This window comes from Lindgomyces ingoldianus (assembly GCF_010093535.1).
Source record: "Lindgomyces ingoldianus strain ATCC 200398 unplaced genomic scaffold BDR25scaffold_2, whole genome shotgun sequence".
Taxonomy (NCBI): Eukaryota; Fungi; Ascomycota; class Dothideomycetes; order Pleosporales; family Lindgomycetaceae; genus Lindgomyces; species Lindgomyces ingoldianus.
Window position 1 is genome coordinate 2,654,047 of NW_022985163.1, and position 17,084 is coordinate 2,671,130.

Below are 17,084 nucleotides of genomic sequence, written 5' to 3' on the forward strand. Positions count from 1 at the left end.
AACTGTTTTTATTCGCCAGCACTCTATGCTAAGCATTAAGGATTGGAAGGCCCGCTCACCTCAGAATCTATTTCTGAGCCTCTGATATCGCCTCCAACTCACTGGCGCCTCTTAGATGAACGGAGTTCGGACGTGGGGACTACGCATCTGCTTGCTGCGGCAGTGCGGCGAGCTGTGACAAAGGATGCGCGCTCTTCCTTGCCTCTAGGCTACGTACATCCCGCTTTCTTGTATAGCCGCGGCGGGCGAACCAGGTTTGGACACAAGCGAATGGTAGCAACAGCGTGGGTACTGCCAGCTCGATAGTAGTGAGCCGCTCCACTCCCTGTCAGCCCTTGATGCGCTGCTTCCCGCCTGACACCATACGGAAGTTCGGTGTTACAAGTCCCCTTTCCTCTCTAGAAGCCTGTTGTCGGTTCAGGCACTCGGCGTCCCACCATGACCGCGCAGATCTATATGTAGCATGCGACGCTGCGCATCCCCAACCACTGGTCAGCACCTCGGAGACTGTTACTCTCTTATATTCCAGCACTGAGGAATATCACAACATTCTAGCGTCTCAACCTTTCAATCATTTTTATTCTCCTTTGCCGTCATGGCATTCTTAACTTTCTTCTTCATCGTGTCCTTCTTATGTGTTCTGACGCTCTGGAAACGGTTTATCACATCACGTCGTCATAAGATCCCGCCTGGTCTGAAGGAGCTCCCAGGGCCCAAAGGTATGGCTTAATATGCGTAGCATTATCCGATCGTCTTCTAGCATATTATATCTATTCTCTTCTGGAAAAGAAGCTAATGTCTCGGTGTTGCCAGGTTACCCCATCGTTGGTTCCGTACCTGAGGTTCCTGAGAAGAACAGCTTCATTAAATTCGCAGACTGGGGTAAAGAATATGGGCCTATCTATCAAGTTGATCTCGCTGGAAGCAACCATGTTTGGATATCCTCGGATCAGATATCTCGAGATCTTCTAGCGAAGAAGGGAGCGATTTACTCCGATCGACCCCATATTCCTGCCTTGATTTCCGACAACCGTACGAGTTCACAGTACTTGCCATTGCTGAGCAAGAACGGTAAGACTTATAAGTAGAGATTTGATTAAAGTCTCCGTTAACATCCTTCAGATGGTTGGACTCGCCAACGCAAGTTCGCCAACGTTATCATGCGTGAGTCTGAGAAGGCTCTTTTTCACCGCTATCCCGAACTGGAGGCCAAACGTATGCTTGTTGAACTCATGGACGACCCCACCCGTTACAACCATGCTTTGGAGTCATTCATTTCCCGCGTCACCTGTAGGTTGGCTTGGGGACATAGCGATGCTAGCGATGAACTCAAGCAACGTGCCCGCGAGCTCCTCATTGGCGTTTCTCCTACCGGTGCTCTCGGAAATAAGCTTCCATTTCTGATGTCACTCCCTGATTGGCTCGTGCCTGCTAAGGCATGGGAACGAAGGCGCGCCGCAACGGAGCGCAAGTTCTTTGAGACAATGCAAAGCCAGGTTGAGGCCGATATAAGGGAGAAGAAGGCCCCGCAGTCATGGATGAGGACTTTCCTCGACAATCGATCTAAATGGGGATTCCAGTACGAACTAGAAGGTGCATACGCTGTTGGCATGCACGGCATCGCTGGAGCCCTCACCATTGCGGCGCCTATGCAGACATTCTGTTTGGCGATGTGCTTCTACCCACAATACTTGCCTATGCTGCAAGAAGAGCTCGACCGAGTCTGTGGTGACCGTCTTCCTCGCGCCGAAGATCGACCCAATCTTCCCTTCACACGTGCAATTATTCGAGAATGCCTGCGATGGCGACCACCTGTTCCGACCGGTATCCCGCATTATTTGACGCAGGATGATGAGTGGAATGGGTACCATATTCCAAAAGGCAGCACAATGCACCCACTTGAATGGTAAGTTTCGCCAATATATTCCCTTTTCACCTCAAAATTTCTGACTAATAGTCTTGGCAGGGCCATCGCCCGAGATCCTGCCATGTTTCCGGACCCCGAGACTTTCAATCCGCTTCGATGGGTCGAACCCGGCTGGCCAAGTTACCAGGAACCCCTTACTCAGTTCCCCACTATCATCAACTCTACACAATTTGGTTATGGCCGGAGAATTTGCCAAGGTCAAGGTGTCGCGGATGAGGATCTCCTCATCGGTATTGCTTCAATCGGATGGTTGTTCAATATCGATCGAATCCCTGAATCTATGCCTCCCTCAGCCTCGGGGCCTTCTCCTGCCACTGACTCAGAGAAAATCGAGCATTTTGGTGTTGGTATGAACGAGAAGGCATCTATCTCGAGCGAGGAGCTGAACACTGGCATCGAATCGAAAGACGCCGCTCCGACAATGGAAGACGTTATTCTATCAAAGTACACCTACCCAGGAGCTTACCCGGAGGAAGGGGCCAAAGAAGAGAAGACACAAAAGGTGAGGAGCAGGCTCGATAGCGCTAACTCTCAAGCCGAAAAGCCAACCGAAAAGCCCAAGCAAGAGAAGGCAAAGAATCTACTCGACCCAACCCTCGACTTCACGACTCTTCTCATTGCGAAACCTCTACCGTTCCGTTTCAATCTTAGCGTGCGCCACGACAAGCGTGACCGGGCGCAGAAAGTTCGGGAGTTGTTTACTGAGGCCCTGAACAACGGGGACTACAAAGAAAGCCGTGAATTTTGGGGAGAGAACCAAGGAAAAGACAAGCCGTTAGGGTGGGGAAAGGTTTGAGATCTGGGTATCCTGCAGGAAATAGAGCCGTTTAGGCAGGTGGGGATCCGTGGGTACGCAGGTCCTTGATGGAGTTGAAGGAACGCTTTTAATATGTTTTTCAATTTGGAATAAGACTACCCGATCGTATTTCAAACGAGTCTTCCGCCTCGATATTGGCATGGCTGGGGCGTTGGGGGAATATTGTTCTGGCGGATGGGCTTTTACCGGGCGCCCTTTGTCGTAGCTACTTTTGCGTGATGCTAGACTATTGATGTTTGGTACTGAATCTGAACCGAGTCCATTATTGTTTGAGTTCGCGTGCTATTGATTTTTGGCAAGGATAAAGTATCATTTCCACGCCCATGGGCCATACACATCATCCTAAAACGCTAACCTCAGGATGCAACCCCTCGCCTCTTAAAACACTAGCAGTGCTCTGGCGAAGAAGATTCCTTGACGATCCCTTCCAGTTGTGTGATTCGTGAATGATTAATCACGTGAATTTGTGGCGGTGGCGTTGGCTTTCGGAGCACAGACCGCGTCCATCGCGACTTCTAACCCCATCGTCATTTCGCAGTGCCCACCTCGACCTCAATGCTCCCTCGTTAATCATAATTAGCGCGCTCACATGACCGACAAGCTCTACTAGTTCCACTATGCTCGGTTTCACTGCGTCTCGTTGTCAAATCTGTGCGTACCTGTTCGGCGTCGCCTTGTTCAGTATCTCGTTCCTCGTCTTCCTTAATAGCTCCATCAGCTTCGTCATCACTCAGCGCATTGGACAAGACCGGAATGTTGGAGATGCAGTGGGTACACTGGGCTTCGCAGATGAACTTGTTGCGCTGATAGCATGTCCGGCGTGGGGCCTGTTGAGTGATCGTGTAGGCGTAAGAAGTGTTGCCGTCCTAGGATACACCATTGTAGGCCTCAGCTTATACGTCTTTGTGCAAGCAAAGAATATATACCCTCAGTTACTGCTAGCGCGGCTGCTGTTCAGCCTGGGTGCAACGGCTACGTATGTCAATCTATCTCTCTATTCTAGTTGTGTTCGCTTGGTACTAATCTCGATGTAGCGCAACTATGGTCACGGCAATTCTTCCAACCATGACTATAGCAAACACTCTTCATGACCCTCGATCGCCGACTCGTGGCGCGAATGGCCCATCTCATACGATGGCCGCCTCCATATCATCCGAATTGACAATTACCCCCGCCCGGTTCCGCTCGCGTTCTCCCACAATTGACAATCACCCAAAGAAGGACACAGGAGCTTCGACATCCCAGCTTGCTGGACTCGTCGGAATGTTCACGGGCTGTGGTGCCCTGGTCGCTCTCCTCATATTCCTTCCGCTGCCAACGCGCTTCCAGAGGGCGGGTGCGTCGCCAGCCATGGCAGTTGCAGATTCGTTCTACGCTGTAGGGGCTGTAGCAATTCTTGTGGCCCTGGGATGCTTCTTTGGACTCCGAAGTCTTCCGGGAGAAGAAGGAAAGGGCTGGAGCCGTCTAGTATCCATCAAGTCGGACAAGGCTTCCGAGACGGTTTCCTCCGATCGACCAATTCTTCCCTATCCGAGACTGTTTCTTACTAGCATTGAGCTTGCGTTCAGGTCGCGCAATATTGGTCTTGGGTATCTTGGTGGATTCGTCGCCAGAGCTTCATCTGTTGGCATTTCTCTCTTCATCCCACTCTTCGTCAATGCGTACTTTTTACGGACTGGAAAATGTTCTGTTGCGGATCCGTCCGATCCTACCGATATCAAGGATGCCTGTCCTCGCGCATATACACTTGCAGCTGCATTGACAGGAGTCAGTCAACTTGTAGCGTTGCTATCCGCACCACTCTTTGGCTATCTGTCCGGTCGATTTCGGAAATTCAATGTCCCATTGCTAATTGCAGCTCTTTCGGGTATCATAGGTTACTCAGCATTCGGATCCCTTAAAAGCCCAGACCCAGAGAGCGAGGGTGGCACCGGTGCTGTTTTCTTTATCGTAGCCTTGCTCGGTATCAGTCAAATCGGTGCGATAGTATGCTCCCTCGCTCTCCTCGGACGAGGCATTCAAAACGATAAAGTGGAGAATGCAGAGTCAGACAGCACCGAAACGGCTACCAATGGCACCTCACATCCCTCTGCTGGGGCTACCCCACCAATAACTCCCCCAATCACCCCAGCAACCGAAGACGCCCCCTTACTCGGGCGAAGCCACAATCCCTCAAGACCGTCTTCGCCTTCCAATCCGCAAACTCATAATCATCTCAAAGGCAGCATTGCAGGGACATATAGCCTTCTCGGAGGGTTCGGTATACTGCTCCTTACTAAGGCTGGGGGAGCACTATTCGATACAAGTGGCCCTGGTGCTCCTTTCTTTATGATGGCGTCCTTCAATGCACTTTTACTAGTAGTGGGCCTTGGTGTTGGAGTATGGGAGATAACTCAGGGTTGGAAAAAACGGGAGGATATTTGACATTGACCCGTTGAAGCCGACATGAAGTAATGGATAAGAGTATGATTGTAATAAGCACATGTACGAAGTCGCCTGGGTGGCTCTCTAATGGTGATTCGTTCCACAGCCGGGAAAAGAAAGTTTTTGGAATGGCCTGTTCTAGAAACCACTGGCCGAGGACGTCGAGACGAATTTTTGTGGGGATGCGTAATCGTTTATCAGATCGGATGTCTTTGAGTGCAAGACATTGATTGGCTGGTCGGTTGACCTGCCTTCCTCTTCCGCTAAGCCAATCGGTAGACCTGCCCTTTTTCGCCCCTGGTTCGCAACAACTCCCCGCAAGCGTCACGATGTATGGGTGGGTGGAGTCTCAACACCCGTGTGATCCACCGAGAGGCAACAACGACGGCGAAGTCGTGGTATCGATGTAGCGAGAGTATTTCAGAAGACAGGGAATATGTAGGTATATAAATATTCAAAAACCAGCAATCCAAGTCGAAGTGTCAGCCAGCGCTCTTCCTCTCATCTCATCTCACTTCTAATCTCCTGGTTTGATTATTCAATATGTCTTTCGATACAGAAGTCCTCATTATCGGCGCCGGCATGTCTGGTCTCGGCCTCGCTGTCCAACTAATCCGTCAATTCGGCGTCCGCAATTTTGAACTCATTGAGAAGAGTGACGATGTTGGAGGGACGTGGTTCGCCAATACGTATCCCGGATGCGGATGTGATGTCAGTTCTCTTAATAATCCCTTTCCGAATACAATACAATAGCTTATGTACAACAGGTTGCATCACATTTCTATTCCTACTCATTTGCCCTGAATCCAGATTGGTCGCGGAAGTACTCTATGCAGCCTGAAATCCAACGCTATTTCAGGTCTGTGGCTGAACAGTACCAGATTGTGGAGCATGTCAGGTTTCGAGCCACGGTTGAGAAGGCAGAGTGGGATGACGAGGGGAAAGTATGGGTTGTCACAATTCGGGATGAGAAGAGCAAGCAAACTATTGTGAGGAGATGTAAGATTTTGGTTTCTGCTGTGGGCGCGCTGTCTGTGCCGAAGAAATGTGAGATACCCGGCGCAGAGAGGTTTGAGGGGAAGATGTTTCATTCAGCAAAGTGGGATCATGGGTGCGAGTGGAAGGGGAAGGATGTTGTAGTTCTTGGTAGACACCTTTTCGTCTCCCTCCTCCCTTCCCCCTATTTGCTCACTCACCTTCTACCTGATTAATACTTAACACTACGGTATACAGGAAACGGCTGTTCAGCAACCCAATTCCTCCCCATCATGGCCAACGGCCCCTCGGCCGCCCATCACATCACCCAATTCAGTCAGCAAGCCCAATACCTCTCCGAGCGCACAAATCCCACCTACACGCCCTTCTTTAAATTAATAATGCGGTACGTACCTCTTGCAATGTATCTCTACCGCGCGCATCTATACTGGCAAATGGAGCGCGACTTCCAAGGCTTCGACATCGAAGGTGGGACATCAATCCGCGCGAACCTAAAGACAGAAAATGAAAAGTATGTGAAGCGCACAGCGCCGCGGCGATATTGGGATGCCCTTATTCCAAAGAGCGAGATCGGGTGTAAGCGGAAAGTGCTTGATACGGATTATCTTGCTAGTCTGCATAATGGGAATGTGGAGCTAGTGTCTGATGATCCAGTGCAAGAAATTGTAGCTCAGGGGGTTAGAACTAAGAGTGGGAGGTTGGTGAAGGCGGATGCGTTGGTGTTGGCGATTGGGTTTGCGACACAGCAGATGTTATGGCCGATGGAGATTTTGGGGAGAAGGGGCGTGAGGTTGGAGAATTTTGTAAGTTTGATTATTTGCAGCCTCCCTTTTTGAGAATACTGGCTAATGACGGACGGTTGTGGTAGTGGGATAAGACGACGCAATCAGTAGCACAAGCGTACTTTGGAACCTGCGTGCCAGATTTCCCTAACTTCTTTATCATGATGGGGCCGTAAGTCTCTCTTCCTCTTCCTCGACTCCCTCAACCTCTTCCCCATTCCCCTCGCCCTCTCCCCTTGCCCCTCCCCACTCCTCTCGCAACTCCCTACTAACAAACCCCTTCCAGAAACACAGTAACAGGCCACCTCTCCGTAATATACACCGTCGAATGCCAAATAAACTTCACCCTCCGTCTCCTCAGCCCAATCCTGCAAACCCTTCCATCCTACCGCTCCACCCACACCACCTTCCCCTTCTCCCTCTCATCCCTCCTCTCATCCCTCCATCTCTCCGCTCCATCCCCACAACCCTCAACCGTCGAAGTCCTCATGCCCGCCTTCCTCGCCGACACCCTGTGGACGCAAACCTCAGCACGCAAACTCGTATGGTCTTCTGGGTGTGTCAACTGGGCGATAGACCCGAAGACTGGGTTGAATAATATGATGTATCCGGATTGGCAGTATTGGTATTGGATAAGGAGTGTGTTTATTAGAAAGGGGGATTTTGTGTATAGGGATGGGCAGGGGAAGGAGGTTCGTAGTTCGAGAGGATCGTGGCTGTGGGTGGTCGGGGCTGCGGTGCTTGGGTTCATGGGGCTGAAGGCTGCCGGAATGGTGGATGGAGAGAAGGGGTTAGGGGGGGAGATTCGTGGACTCGTTGGTTTGGGGGACGTAGTGAGCTGGCCGCTTTGAGGTTGATGATGTATGAGCACCAGAGCTAGGACCAATGGTGAGAGGCAGTTTCTGAATGAGACAGTATAGTGGGCGTTGCATAGGTTGAGTGATTCTTTGGTTTCAATACGGAAAGACCAGTGGTGTACAGAGAAAACAGGAATAAAAACAATCGCATCCTAGCGATATCCATTCTCCATACATGCCAGTGCTATTCTAATGCTCTAAATAGAAGCTATGCTAGGTCCAAAACGTATTCTATAACTACCATGGAACCAATATATAGAGAACATGGTATCCCAAAAAAACCACAGACATGCTTGAGTAAAAAGGACGCTGAGAGATGCATGCACATTCAGTACTAAAACTTCTCCATCAGATTCTTCCTGACTGTCCACATCCTCGCACGCTTGCCGTAAATATACATCGGAATCGAGAAGAGCATGCAGGCTAACTGGATACCGCCCACAGCCAGGAAAGTCTTTTTGGAGCCGGAGGATTCGAGCCAGTGAGTGAAGAAGAGCGAGAATATGAACCCGTGGAATATATCTATTGGACTATTAGTAAGCGATTTTCACCCCTGGATGACATAAAGGACTCACTCTTGCTGAAATTAAGAGTCACCAGCGCTTCACCGGCGTACTGTCGATACGAATCCACTACGAAAGTGATAGCCGTCGTCGAAGCGAGAGAGCACCCGAAACTAATGATTCCGAAGAATATTGTTGGCACGATCCAGAGATCCCTCTCTTCGGCGCTCCACCCAAAGCCCATGAGTCCAATGGTGGTGCTCATTGCTATTGGAAGAGCCATGACAAGTCGAAATTCGGGCTCGTAAATGCCATCGTTTTTGCGCGCCATGAAGCGAACAATGATATCCGAAATCTTGCCAGCAACTGCAGTCCCCAAGACCCCGCCGATGAAAGGTGAGACGTATACGAGACCGACTTGGAGGGCAGTGAAATCGTACGACTGGCGATTCTCATAGATGGATGACACGGACTCAGAGAGAACGATGAGCCATCCTATAGCTAGAGCATATACCATGGAAGACCAGAGAACGGCTGGATAGGCGAACAGAATGAAGGGCCGGACCATTACCCGATGCCATTTGTCCTTAGTTAGACGGCCGTTCAGGGGTTTCAAAGATTGAATGTAGGATTTGGGAGGGGCGGAGCGGTAGAAGTCTGTGTAAACAAATGACATTTTGTCGGAGACTGTGTCTTCACAAGGCGTTTGAGATGCTAGCGTTCTATTATCCGGTAAAATCGTGGACTGGTTTTCGAGATCGACTTGGGAGCCTGCGGATTGGTTTGGTGTCCCCGGATGAACTTCACCATGATTGTTGTCGGCATATACCTGGCACGAACTGCGAGTTTCCGGCGAAGAAACTTCATCACGTTCATTTGTGGAAGTTGAAGTGTCATTGCGAGCAGCCTGACCCTGAAAAGAGTTTTCATTTGGTGAATCGTGCCCCAGTCCTTCAGCAAATCCCACCCTGGTAGGCTTATAAGGCTGTCTGATTGATCTAGGGAGCCTCTCATCAGGAGTGAATGGGACATGGCTCCCATCAATCCCATTTGTAGGGTGGCCTGACTTCTTCTCGTGCCCTTGGAGAGATGGCAGTCGAAAATGGTGTTGGTGCTTTCCGGGGCTCTTGCTTCTCGTTCGAGTGTGAGACCTCCCTCTTGGCCGGGGTGCGCGGTCCCAAAAGGTTTCGGGCACGAAAAAGAAGATCAGTGCAAAGCAGAATCCGACGACAATAGCAACGATCCTAGACACGATCAGAAGAAGCCTTGTATAGGGAGATCAGTATCTTACCAGAAAACCCATCTCCACCCTAGAGATTGAACAATGGCAGCGGCGACGAGTGGGATTAAGTTCTTGCCTCCCAGCAATAGCAACGTGTAGATTCCCAATCGATATGCCCTTTCGTGAAGGAAGAAGATTTCAGCTACAGTTGCGGATGGGAGGCACTCGACCGGCGAAACCGCAAGGCCTTGGACGATGCGAGCAATTACGAGCGACGGGTCTGCTTTGAATTAGACCTGAAAATTGGAAGTGATGTGGGGACTTGCAGCTGGGGGAGAGAGCACACCAGATTGCTGAGAGCAAGAAAACAATAATTGCAACCAAATACACGGGTCTTTTGCCCCATAGGATTGCGGTAGGCAATGCTACGACACTTCCGAGACCAAGGCCCATCATGTATAGCCCCGTAGTCAAAGCGACTTGAGGGACCGAGACATGATAGGTATGTGCAACCTCATGGAATCCGGCTGCCAGGATTGGAGTCATTCCGCCCCCGACCATGCAGTAGAAGCCTAGGGACAGGAGAGCCACATCTCTGCGTAAGGTAGGCCAATTCAACGGATCGTTTGCGGAATCGTCTGGCTGTGGCTCGAGAATGAACTTGCCGTCCTTTGTCCGCTTCTTCTCTGGAACTCGCGATACGGAGGAACGGCGGGACCCGCGGGAGTGGCTGCGCTGCAACGGAGGGTAAGGTGAAGGGAGGGAGGAAGTTGATATTCGTGCCGGGGCATGTTGTAGGCCTAGTGGCTCATTGCGCTTGTGGGCGCTGGAGAGCAGGATGACCGAGCCCGGGACTTCGTCGGTGTGGCGGTCGCTCAAGATGCCCAAGTTCCAATTCTTTGGGAGGTATGCGTCTTTCTCATCTAGTGACGCGTCGGTGGACGCGGGAGGGGCATTCTCGATCTCGCGGGCCTTCCATTTTGAGAACATGATAAGGCTAGGAGGTGTGCAGAGTGGAGAGTGCGATGGAGATGGAAGGGGAGTGGAGAGGGGTATTTGCTCAAATTTAGCAAGTGCAAGGTGTTGTTTTTCTACTGTGTTAAGGCAGCATTGTGGTTCCACGGTTCCACCGTCGAGCGGTGACTAGAAGCTAAAGTATATATGTTTTTGCAAACTTCAAGAACTCTCATGGGTGGAAGCGATCGGCGCGAGGGCGAAGGGACCCTGGAAAGATAGAGGCAGATGACAGCGGGAGGGAGAAAAGAAAGCTAGCCATGGCACCTGGAGGTGCAGGTGCAGTGTGATGAGGCTTGTGGTGTTGTTGCGTGCGACAGGAGTGATGTAGGCCCGCCATTCTCGACTAGTGAGTGATGTCATGGCAGTCAGGCCAAGGTCTCGTGCCCTCTTCTGGCGGCTCTTCGTCCCTCAATAGGCATGTATCGATATCAACATGGCTGCTAACTCGACCCTTGACTCTGCCAGTGGCATCGCCGAATAGTACATCCATGCGGTGCCACACGTTGCACCTCACCGCCATGCCGGATATCACGTCAGAGGTGCCCAGATGACCTTCACAATCTCAAACCTAGACCCCAACCCCCAATGGCTAGGTAAGAACGAGCGTCGCTCACAAGCATCGTGAGGGCATGTTGAGAGCAGCTCTCGCGATGGGACGAGGTTAGAGCTCTGGGGCTCCAGCCCGGTTAGTGAATCTGAAAACTACCTTTCAACTTACCGATCATCGTCGAAGGTCTTCATTTTGAGCCCTAAGCCTCCAAAGACTTGATCTGCACGTCAAACCTAAGAGCCGCCGGTGCCCCGCCATCCCCTGAACAACCATGTCGTACATATACGCTAGGTCGGTTTCTGAATCTGGGTGCTGTGAGACGTATCTCATCGCGTTCGCTTCCGAGCTCCATGGAGACAGCAGTGGGTGAAGCAGCCAATTTTAGACGCTGTCCTGAGTCAGGCTGGCCCACAAAGTTGTCTCTGCCTGGGTGCCCTTCTTAACTCCGTTCATGCTCCGAAAGTCTCCGGGCTTGCTTCTGGTAGGGATGCCCAAGGAAATAAATAAAAAATAAAACACACTGGATTCGCTTCGCCAGCCTTACAAGAAACCTCCGACCGTTTCAAATGTTCTTTTTAGGCTTGGCAGGGCTCATGGTGTTCTCATCTCGGCAGAATCGTGGATACGAACTCGTCCCTAAACCCACTCGTCGAACCACCAACACTTCGTACTCATCTCTTCAGTCATCCTGGTCGTTGCCCGGCTCAAAGTTGCACCGGTGAAGGTGGGGAACGGTTCCTGGTGTTGCTTCAGGGCGATACCGTAAATTCAAGTGCTTTAGTCAGTCTCGCGCGAGAAAGTGTTTGCGACTATAGTTTGCAGGATATAGTTGCTTCTAGTTCACATTTGTCTCCGGTCACGTCACCACATGACTTTGGAAGGAAGAAAACGCTGCAAATGCGAAAGGGCAAGAGAATAACAGGGCCATATGAATCGGCACCGGCTTAGAGTGGGCGCCAACGCTCAAATATTGTTCCCATCGTGGTCCATATTGGGTGTGAGCCCGAGGAGCGGGGCGTTCCCCTGCCAAGGCAATAGCGCCTAGTCCGAGGTTCGACTCCATTTTCAACACCATCCCACCTCGGCCTCGTACTTTCCCCTGTCTCGACGAGACAATGGGTTGCAGCGCTCTCTCGATTGCTTCAACAGCCAGCCACAATATGCCTCTCCTGAGGTTCAAGAATCCTACCTTCCAGCATTGCGTTATCAAAAGGTATGCGCCTTTGCCCCCGAGCAGCACCTCTCCAAGCTACGCCTCAGTCGTGCAGCAACTCATTCTGCCGAACAATTAAGGGCTGTTGTCCTTTATAAGACGTTGAAAGAAAAACAGCGCGGTCCGGCAAATCTGACCGCCTGGCCGGGTTTGGCCCCCCAAGCCCAGATCCAAAAATGGAATCACCTTCTCACCTTGTTGACAAACTGCCTTTCAGGGCCCGTAACCGAGCTCTTTAATCTTATCGATGAATCCTACGACATGCGCCCACCAGTCAGAAAAGGCGTCATGCCAGAATCTGGTGGAAAAGCCCGACTAACGCCTCCCTGTGCCGTTTGACGCCGCAGGAACCGTCACACTCCTTTAGGGTTAGCAAGTAAGCTTGACTACAACTGAGCCAATCACACGCCTGTAATCCCACCATTTTCCAACCCGATGTCGAAGTTGTCCACGATGTTGTCCCATTCCATACGAGCACCCCCGGCAGCTGTCTCCCGACTCAAATGGCTTCATGCAAAGGCAAGACTGCATGTCAGCCCGGCAGGCATGCAGGAACAGCTGCTGCTTTGAGATCCTAGAAGATTGCAATTTCCCATGTCTTTTCCCTCCCACTCTCGCTGTTTTCAGTTCTCTACAGACACTCCCTCGAGTCCTCTATCCTAATAGCAAGCACTTGCTTGCGTCCTTTCGTTTGAGAGCCCTCTCGCCACGATCACTACAGGCCTACAAGCCGTTCACTCATTCTTTTTTTACGTGATATTCCACTATTTCTTAATAGATTAATGATGTCTTCAAACTCCTACCTCCGGACGGCAGCGGTGGCTGCTAGCATTTTTGCCTCGACCACCTCTGCAGCCTTCAACGCGGCATCATCAACTAATGTTGCTATGTACTGGGGTCAAGGGAGTTTCCAGATCCCTCTCTCTGATGTGTGCAACGATGACAGCATCGACATAGTCAACGTTGCCTTCATCAATCGGTTCCCTATGAAAGTTGGAGATTACCCTGCGTCAAATTTTGGTATGTTGCAAATCCTGGCCTGGTTCCCAAAATACTACTAAGTTGTATAATAGCCAACGCATGTGGCGCCGAGTATTTCACACAACCAGATGGTACCCTGAGTGGACTTCTATCAAGCTGCCCGAGTATCGGCCCGGGCATCAAGGAATGTCAAGCAAAGGGCAAAAAGGTCTTGCTCTCTATCGGTGGAGGCTACCCTACCAACTATTACCTACCATCTAAAGAGGTCGCCGAGTACTTTGCCGATTTCCTATGGGGTGCCTTTGGGCCGCAAACTTCAGCATGGGTCGACGCTGGCAAGCCTCGACCGTTCGGAGACGCTTCTTTCGACGGTTTTGATTTAGACATTGAGAGTTTCATGGAACCAGCTCCGTTCCCTGAGTACCAGTACAAGTACTACGACGCATTCGTTTCTCGTCTAAAAAACACACTTTTCCCAACTGGCCCCAGCACCTACTATATTTCTGGCGCTCCTCAGTGTGAAATTCCCGACGTTCGTAAGTATTCTACCTCCACTTGCGGAATTATCTAGTCTAAGTGTGTTAGGTCTCGGCGATGCTATCAGCAAGTCCAACTTTGACTGGATCTTTGTACAATTCTACAACACGCCAGCCTGCTCTACGCGCGCTGGTTATAATGGTCTCTCGAACCCATCTACCTCTAGCTTCACCCTGGACCAATGGGCCTCGTGGTTGAAGACGAATTCAAAGAACAAGAATGTCAAGCTCTACCTCGGAATGGTAAGTTAGTGAAATAGTTGACTAATTCATGCCGCTGACACTCTTAGCCTGCTGCTGTCGCTGGGGCTCCAAATGATGCTCCTTCCTATCTCACCCCCACCGAAGCTAACAAGTTGATCCCGTACTATGCTAAGAAGCAATCGGCCATCTTTGGAGGTGTCATGTTATGGGAGGCTACCGTTTCGGCTAACAACAAAATCTGTAACAAGGGGTACTCGTCTTGGATCAAGGACATCTTGACAGGTAAATTCAAGAGCGAAGCCTGCCCGAGCTCGACGTCTAGCTCGTCTATTGCTTCTTCTACCTCGACCCGCAAGTCTTCATCCTCAAGCACTAAAGTTTCGACTACGACCAGCAAATCTTCATCAAGCAGCAAGTCCTCTTCGTCGAGCAGCAAGTCTTCGTCCACGAGCAGCCCGGCTTATCCGACAACTACTAGCGCGTCATCTTCGTCGAGCAGCAAGTCATCGTCCACGAGCAGCCCAGCTTATCCTACAACCACCAGCGCGTCATCTTCGTCCGGCAGCGCCTCGCCCTCTTCAAGTAGCGCTTCGCTCACAAGCAGTGTTGTATCGTCTACTTCCAGCAGCTCATACCCTACCCCAACTGGGAAGAGCCCCGATGGCTCGTGCGGCCCTACTAACGGCTATACCTGCATTGGTTATCACATGGGAGAATGCTGCAGCCCGTATGGGTACTGTGGATCGTCTGAGGATTACTGTGGTACCGGTTGCAACCCGCTCTTCGGTAATTGTGGCGGCGCCTCTAGCAGCAGCTCCAGTGTATCAAGCACGATCTCGAGCTCAAGCTCGTCTACTTTCTCGAGCGAATCATCCTCCGCTTCTAGCACCTCGATTTACGTACCTACATCCACGAGCTTGAGCTCTTCGTCCGTCATCTCTAGCTCTTCAGCATCTAGCAGCAGCGATGTATATAGCAGCAGCAGCAGCAGCAGCAGCAGCAGCTGGTCTTCTACCACCTTGTACCCAACAGGTAACGCAACGTCCAGCTCGTCTTCCAGCATCGCATACCCCACTGGAACCTCCTCATCCAGCATTGTGTACCCATCCGGAACGTCGTCGAGCGAATCTGTCTACCCAACATACCCAACATCCAGTTACTCCAATTCCACGACTCCTTGCACTTCCTCTTCCACGCCTTCTTCTAAGGTTGCCTCTTCGACACCTTGCACGACCTCGGGCAATTACTCTTCCTCAATTCACTATCCCTCTTCGACCCCATCGACTATCGACTACCCAACTGAAGTCTCGTCATCTACGCCTTGTTCATCATCTCTCACTGTATATCCCACGTCCAGCTCTGCTACTGGCGGCTACACGGCGCCCAGCTCAACTGGTAAAGGCTACCATACTACGAGCAAACCCCACAGCACCGGCGAGGCTTATCCAACTACCACCGTAACTGTGATCACAAGTAAGTTTTCTGCATCCATAAAGTAGGATTAATCTGACATGAGCAAAGCCTCCTACGTTGACATCTGCCCAACCGGGTTTACAACCGTTGTCACCACGATCACTACCACGGTTTGCCCTGAGACGGCCAAACCAACCGGAGTTCCAGAAGGCTGGTACACTACGGTTACTGTTTGCAACGTCTGCGGACCCAAACCTACGACCGTCACTCTTACTAAGCCTGTGGTCTACAAGACCGAGTACTCCACGCGTACTCATACTTACATCCCAACCCCAGCAGTCTACCCGACTGGCCCGGTGTATACTCCAGAGGAATCTATATACGTCCCTTCCGCAACCGCTGAGGAATACAAACCAAGTGAATCTGCCTATGTTCCCGAGAGCGCGACAACAGAATATGGAACTGCAACCAGCACCGTTTATCAGTACGTTACTTTGACCAAGGTGCCAGTGCCTTCCTCTGCTGTTCCGTACCCACCATCCAATGGAACGAGCGAGTATGTTCCGAGTGGAACTGGAGCTGCAAGCAGCACGGGATCGGCGGTGCCTTATAGCACGTATGCGCCTGTCGCATTTGAGGGTGCGGGGAGCAAGTTTGGAGTTAAATTGAGTGTGATGGTGGTTTTGGTGGCTGGTTTAATGGTTTTGTGAGGGGTTTGCTGTGAGATGTGAATAATGTGATTGGTGTGAGCGAAATTACAAAATGGAAAGATGTATGACGTTCTTTAGGTGAAATCTACAATACAACTTGTCAGTTCTATGCATCTCTTTCCGTAATAAAAAAGGGTATAAGTTTAGGGCTGGAGTGCTCAATCCATGCAGCCACGCCGGCCTCCGCCATCTGTCGTGATTGGATGTGATGCAGGGAAGTCTGAGTGCCGCGACTTATCAGTACTGTATCTCCGGCAGCGACATCTCAGATCCTCGTGGCAACAAAGCCAAGTCACGTTTCCGTTGTCTGTGCAGCAGCCTTAGTGGAGTCTCGACCCCTCTGAAGGCAATGTGTCGATACGACTGCTGATTGGCAGAAGCAGAGGAAGAGCCAGGGCAACCAGCAGGCTGTCTCGAACGATGAGTAACAAGGGCCCTTGGACGTCCTTGCTTCGAGTCCTGAAAGCCCCTCGTGAGCTCGACACGGTCGCGATATCGTCAATGATGCTCCTGACAAGTCTTTTTTCTATTGAATGCTCCTCTTCTCAGGCCTGGTTCGCGATGGCGCCCGGCCGAGGACGCCTCTTCCCTGGATTGGGATCGGCTAATAAATGACGACAAGGATTCATGCAGTATGAGCTGGCATGCGTGAGAGAATGGTTGCGAGGAGGCTTTTGACCACTCTCTCCCTTGACCGGAAGCCGAGTTGCATATATGCCCTCAGGACTCAATCGCTTGGTGAGCCGGCTGCGGCAGACTTCGCAAGCGCATATCGCTGCACACTCGAATTTCGAATATCGATCGGCGCGTCTTCTTAGCTTTGGCGAACGGCGGCTGCTCGCTGTGCCGGCCAGAGGCAGACCAAACGCGACAACGACGACGGCAATCGACTCTCTGACGCGTTAGCATGTCCTGCAGCAGTCAATTGCCTC

General features: G+C 51.2%; 4 protein-coding genes across 4 annotated transcripts; 3 read left to right on the forward strand and 1 right to left on the reverse strand.

Annotated features, from left to right (window-relative positions):
- Nucleotides 1-488: 488 nt before the first annotated feature.
- On the forward strand, nt 489-5,592 carry BDR25DRAFT_277114 (cytochrome P450). Its single transcript, XM_033687592.1, has 8 exons — nt 489-719; nt 814-1,071; nt 1,123-1,906; nt 1,967-2,717; nt 2,785-2,942; nt 3,052-3,186; nt 3,346-3,720; nt 3,779-5,592. The coding sequence occupies exons 1-8, from the start codon at nt 596-598 to the stop codon at nt 5,166-5,168; spliced, it is 3,975 nt and encodes a 1,324-aa protein (XP_033554164.1). The 5' UTR covers nt 489-595; the 3' UTR covers nt 5,169-5,592.
- A 119-nt stretch (nt 5,593-5,711) lies between these two features.
- BDR25DRAFT_277118 (cyclohexanone 1,2-monooxygenase) lies at nt 5,712-7,797 on the forward strand (the record flags this gene model as incomplete). The annotated part of the gene is made up of 5 exons (XM_033687593.1): nt 5,712-5,879; nt 5,936-6,314; nt 6,402-6,967; nt 7,033-7,118; nt 7,233-7,797. The coding sequence occupies 5 exons, from the start codon at nt 5,712-5,714 to the stop codon at nt 7,795-7,797; spliced, it is 1,764 nt and encodes a 587-aa protein (XP_033554165.1).
- A 177-nt stretch (nt 7,798-7,974) lies between these two features.
- On the reverse strand, nt 7,975-10,831 carry BDR25DRAFT_331094 (MFS general substrate transporter). Its single transcript, XM_033692598.1, has 4 exons — nt 9,855-10,831; nt 9,598-9,808; nt 8,379-9,550; nt 7,975-8,325 (listed from the first exon to the last, which is right to left on the reverse strand). Exons 1-4 carry the CDS (start codon nt 10,516-10,518, stop codon nt 8,138-8,140), a joined length of 2,235 nt encoding a protein of 744 aa, XP_033554166.1. The 5' UTR covers nt 10,519-10,831; the 3' UTR covers nt 7,975-8,137.
- A 1,849-nt stretch (nt 10,832-12,680) lies between these two features.
- BDR25DRAFT_277124 (glycoside hydrolase) lies at nt 12,681-16,260 on the forward strand. The gene is made up of 5 exons (XM_033687594.1): nt 12,681-13,328; nt 13,382-13,825; nt 13,875-14,068; nt 14,116-15,502; nt 15,551-16,260. Exons 1-5 carry the CDS (start codon nt 13,091-13,093, stop codon nt 16,150-16,152), a joined length of 2,865 nt encoding a protein of 954 aa, XP_033554167.1. The 5' UTR covers nt 12,681-13,090; the 3' UTR covers nt 16,153-16,260.
- The last annotated feature ends 824 nt before the right edge of the window (nt 16,261-17,084 follow it).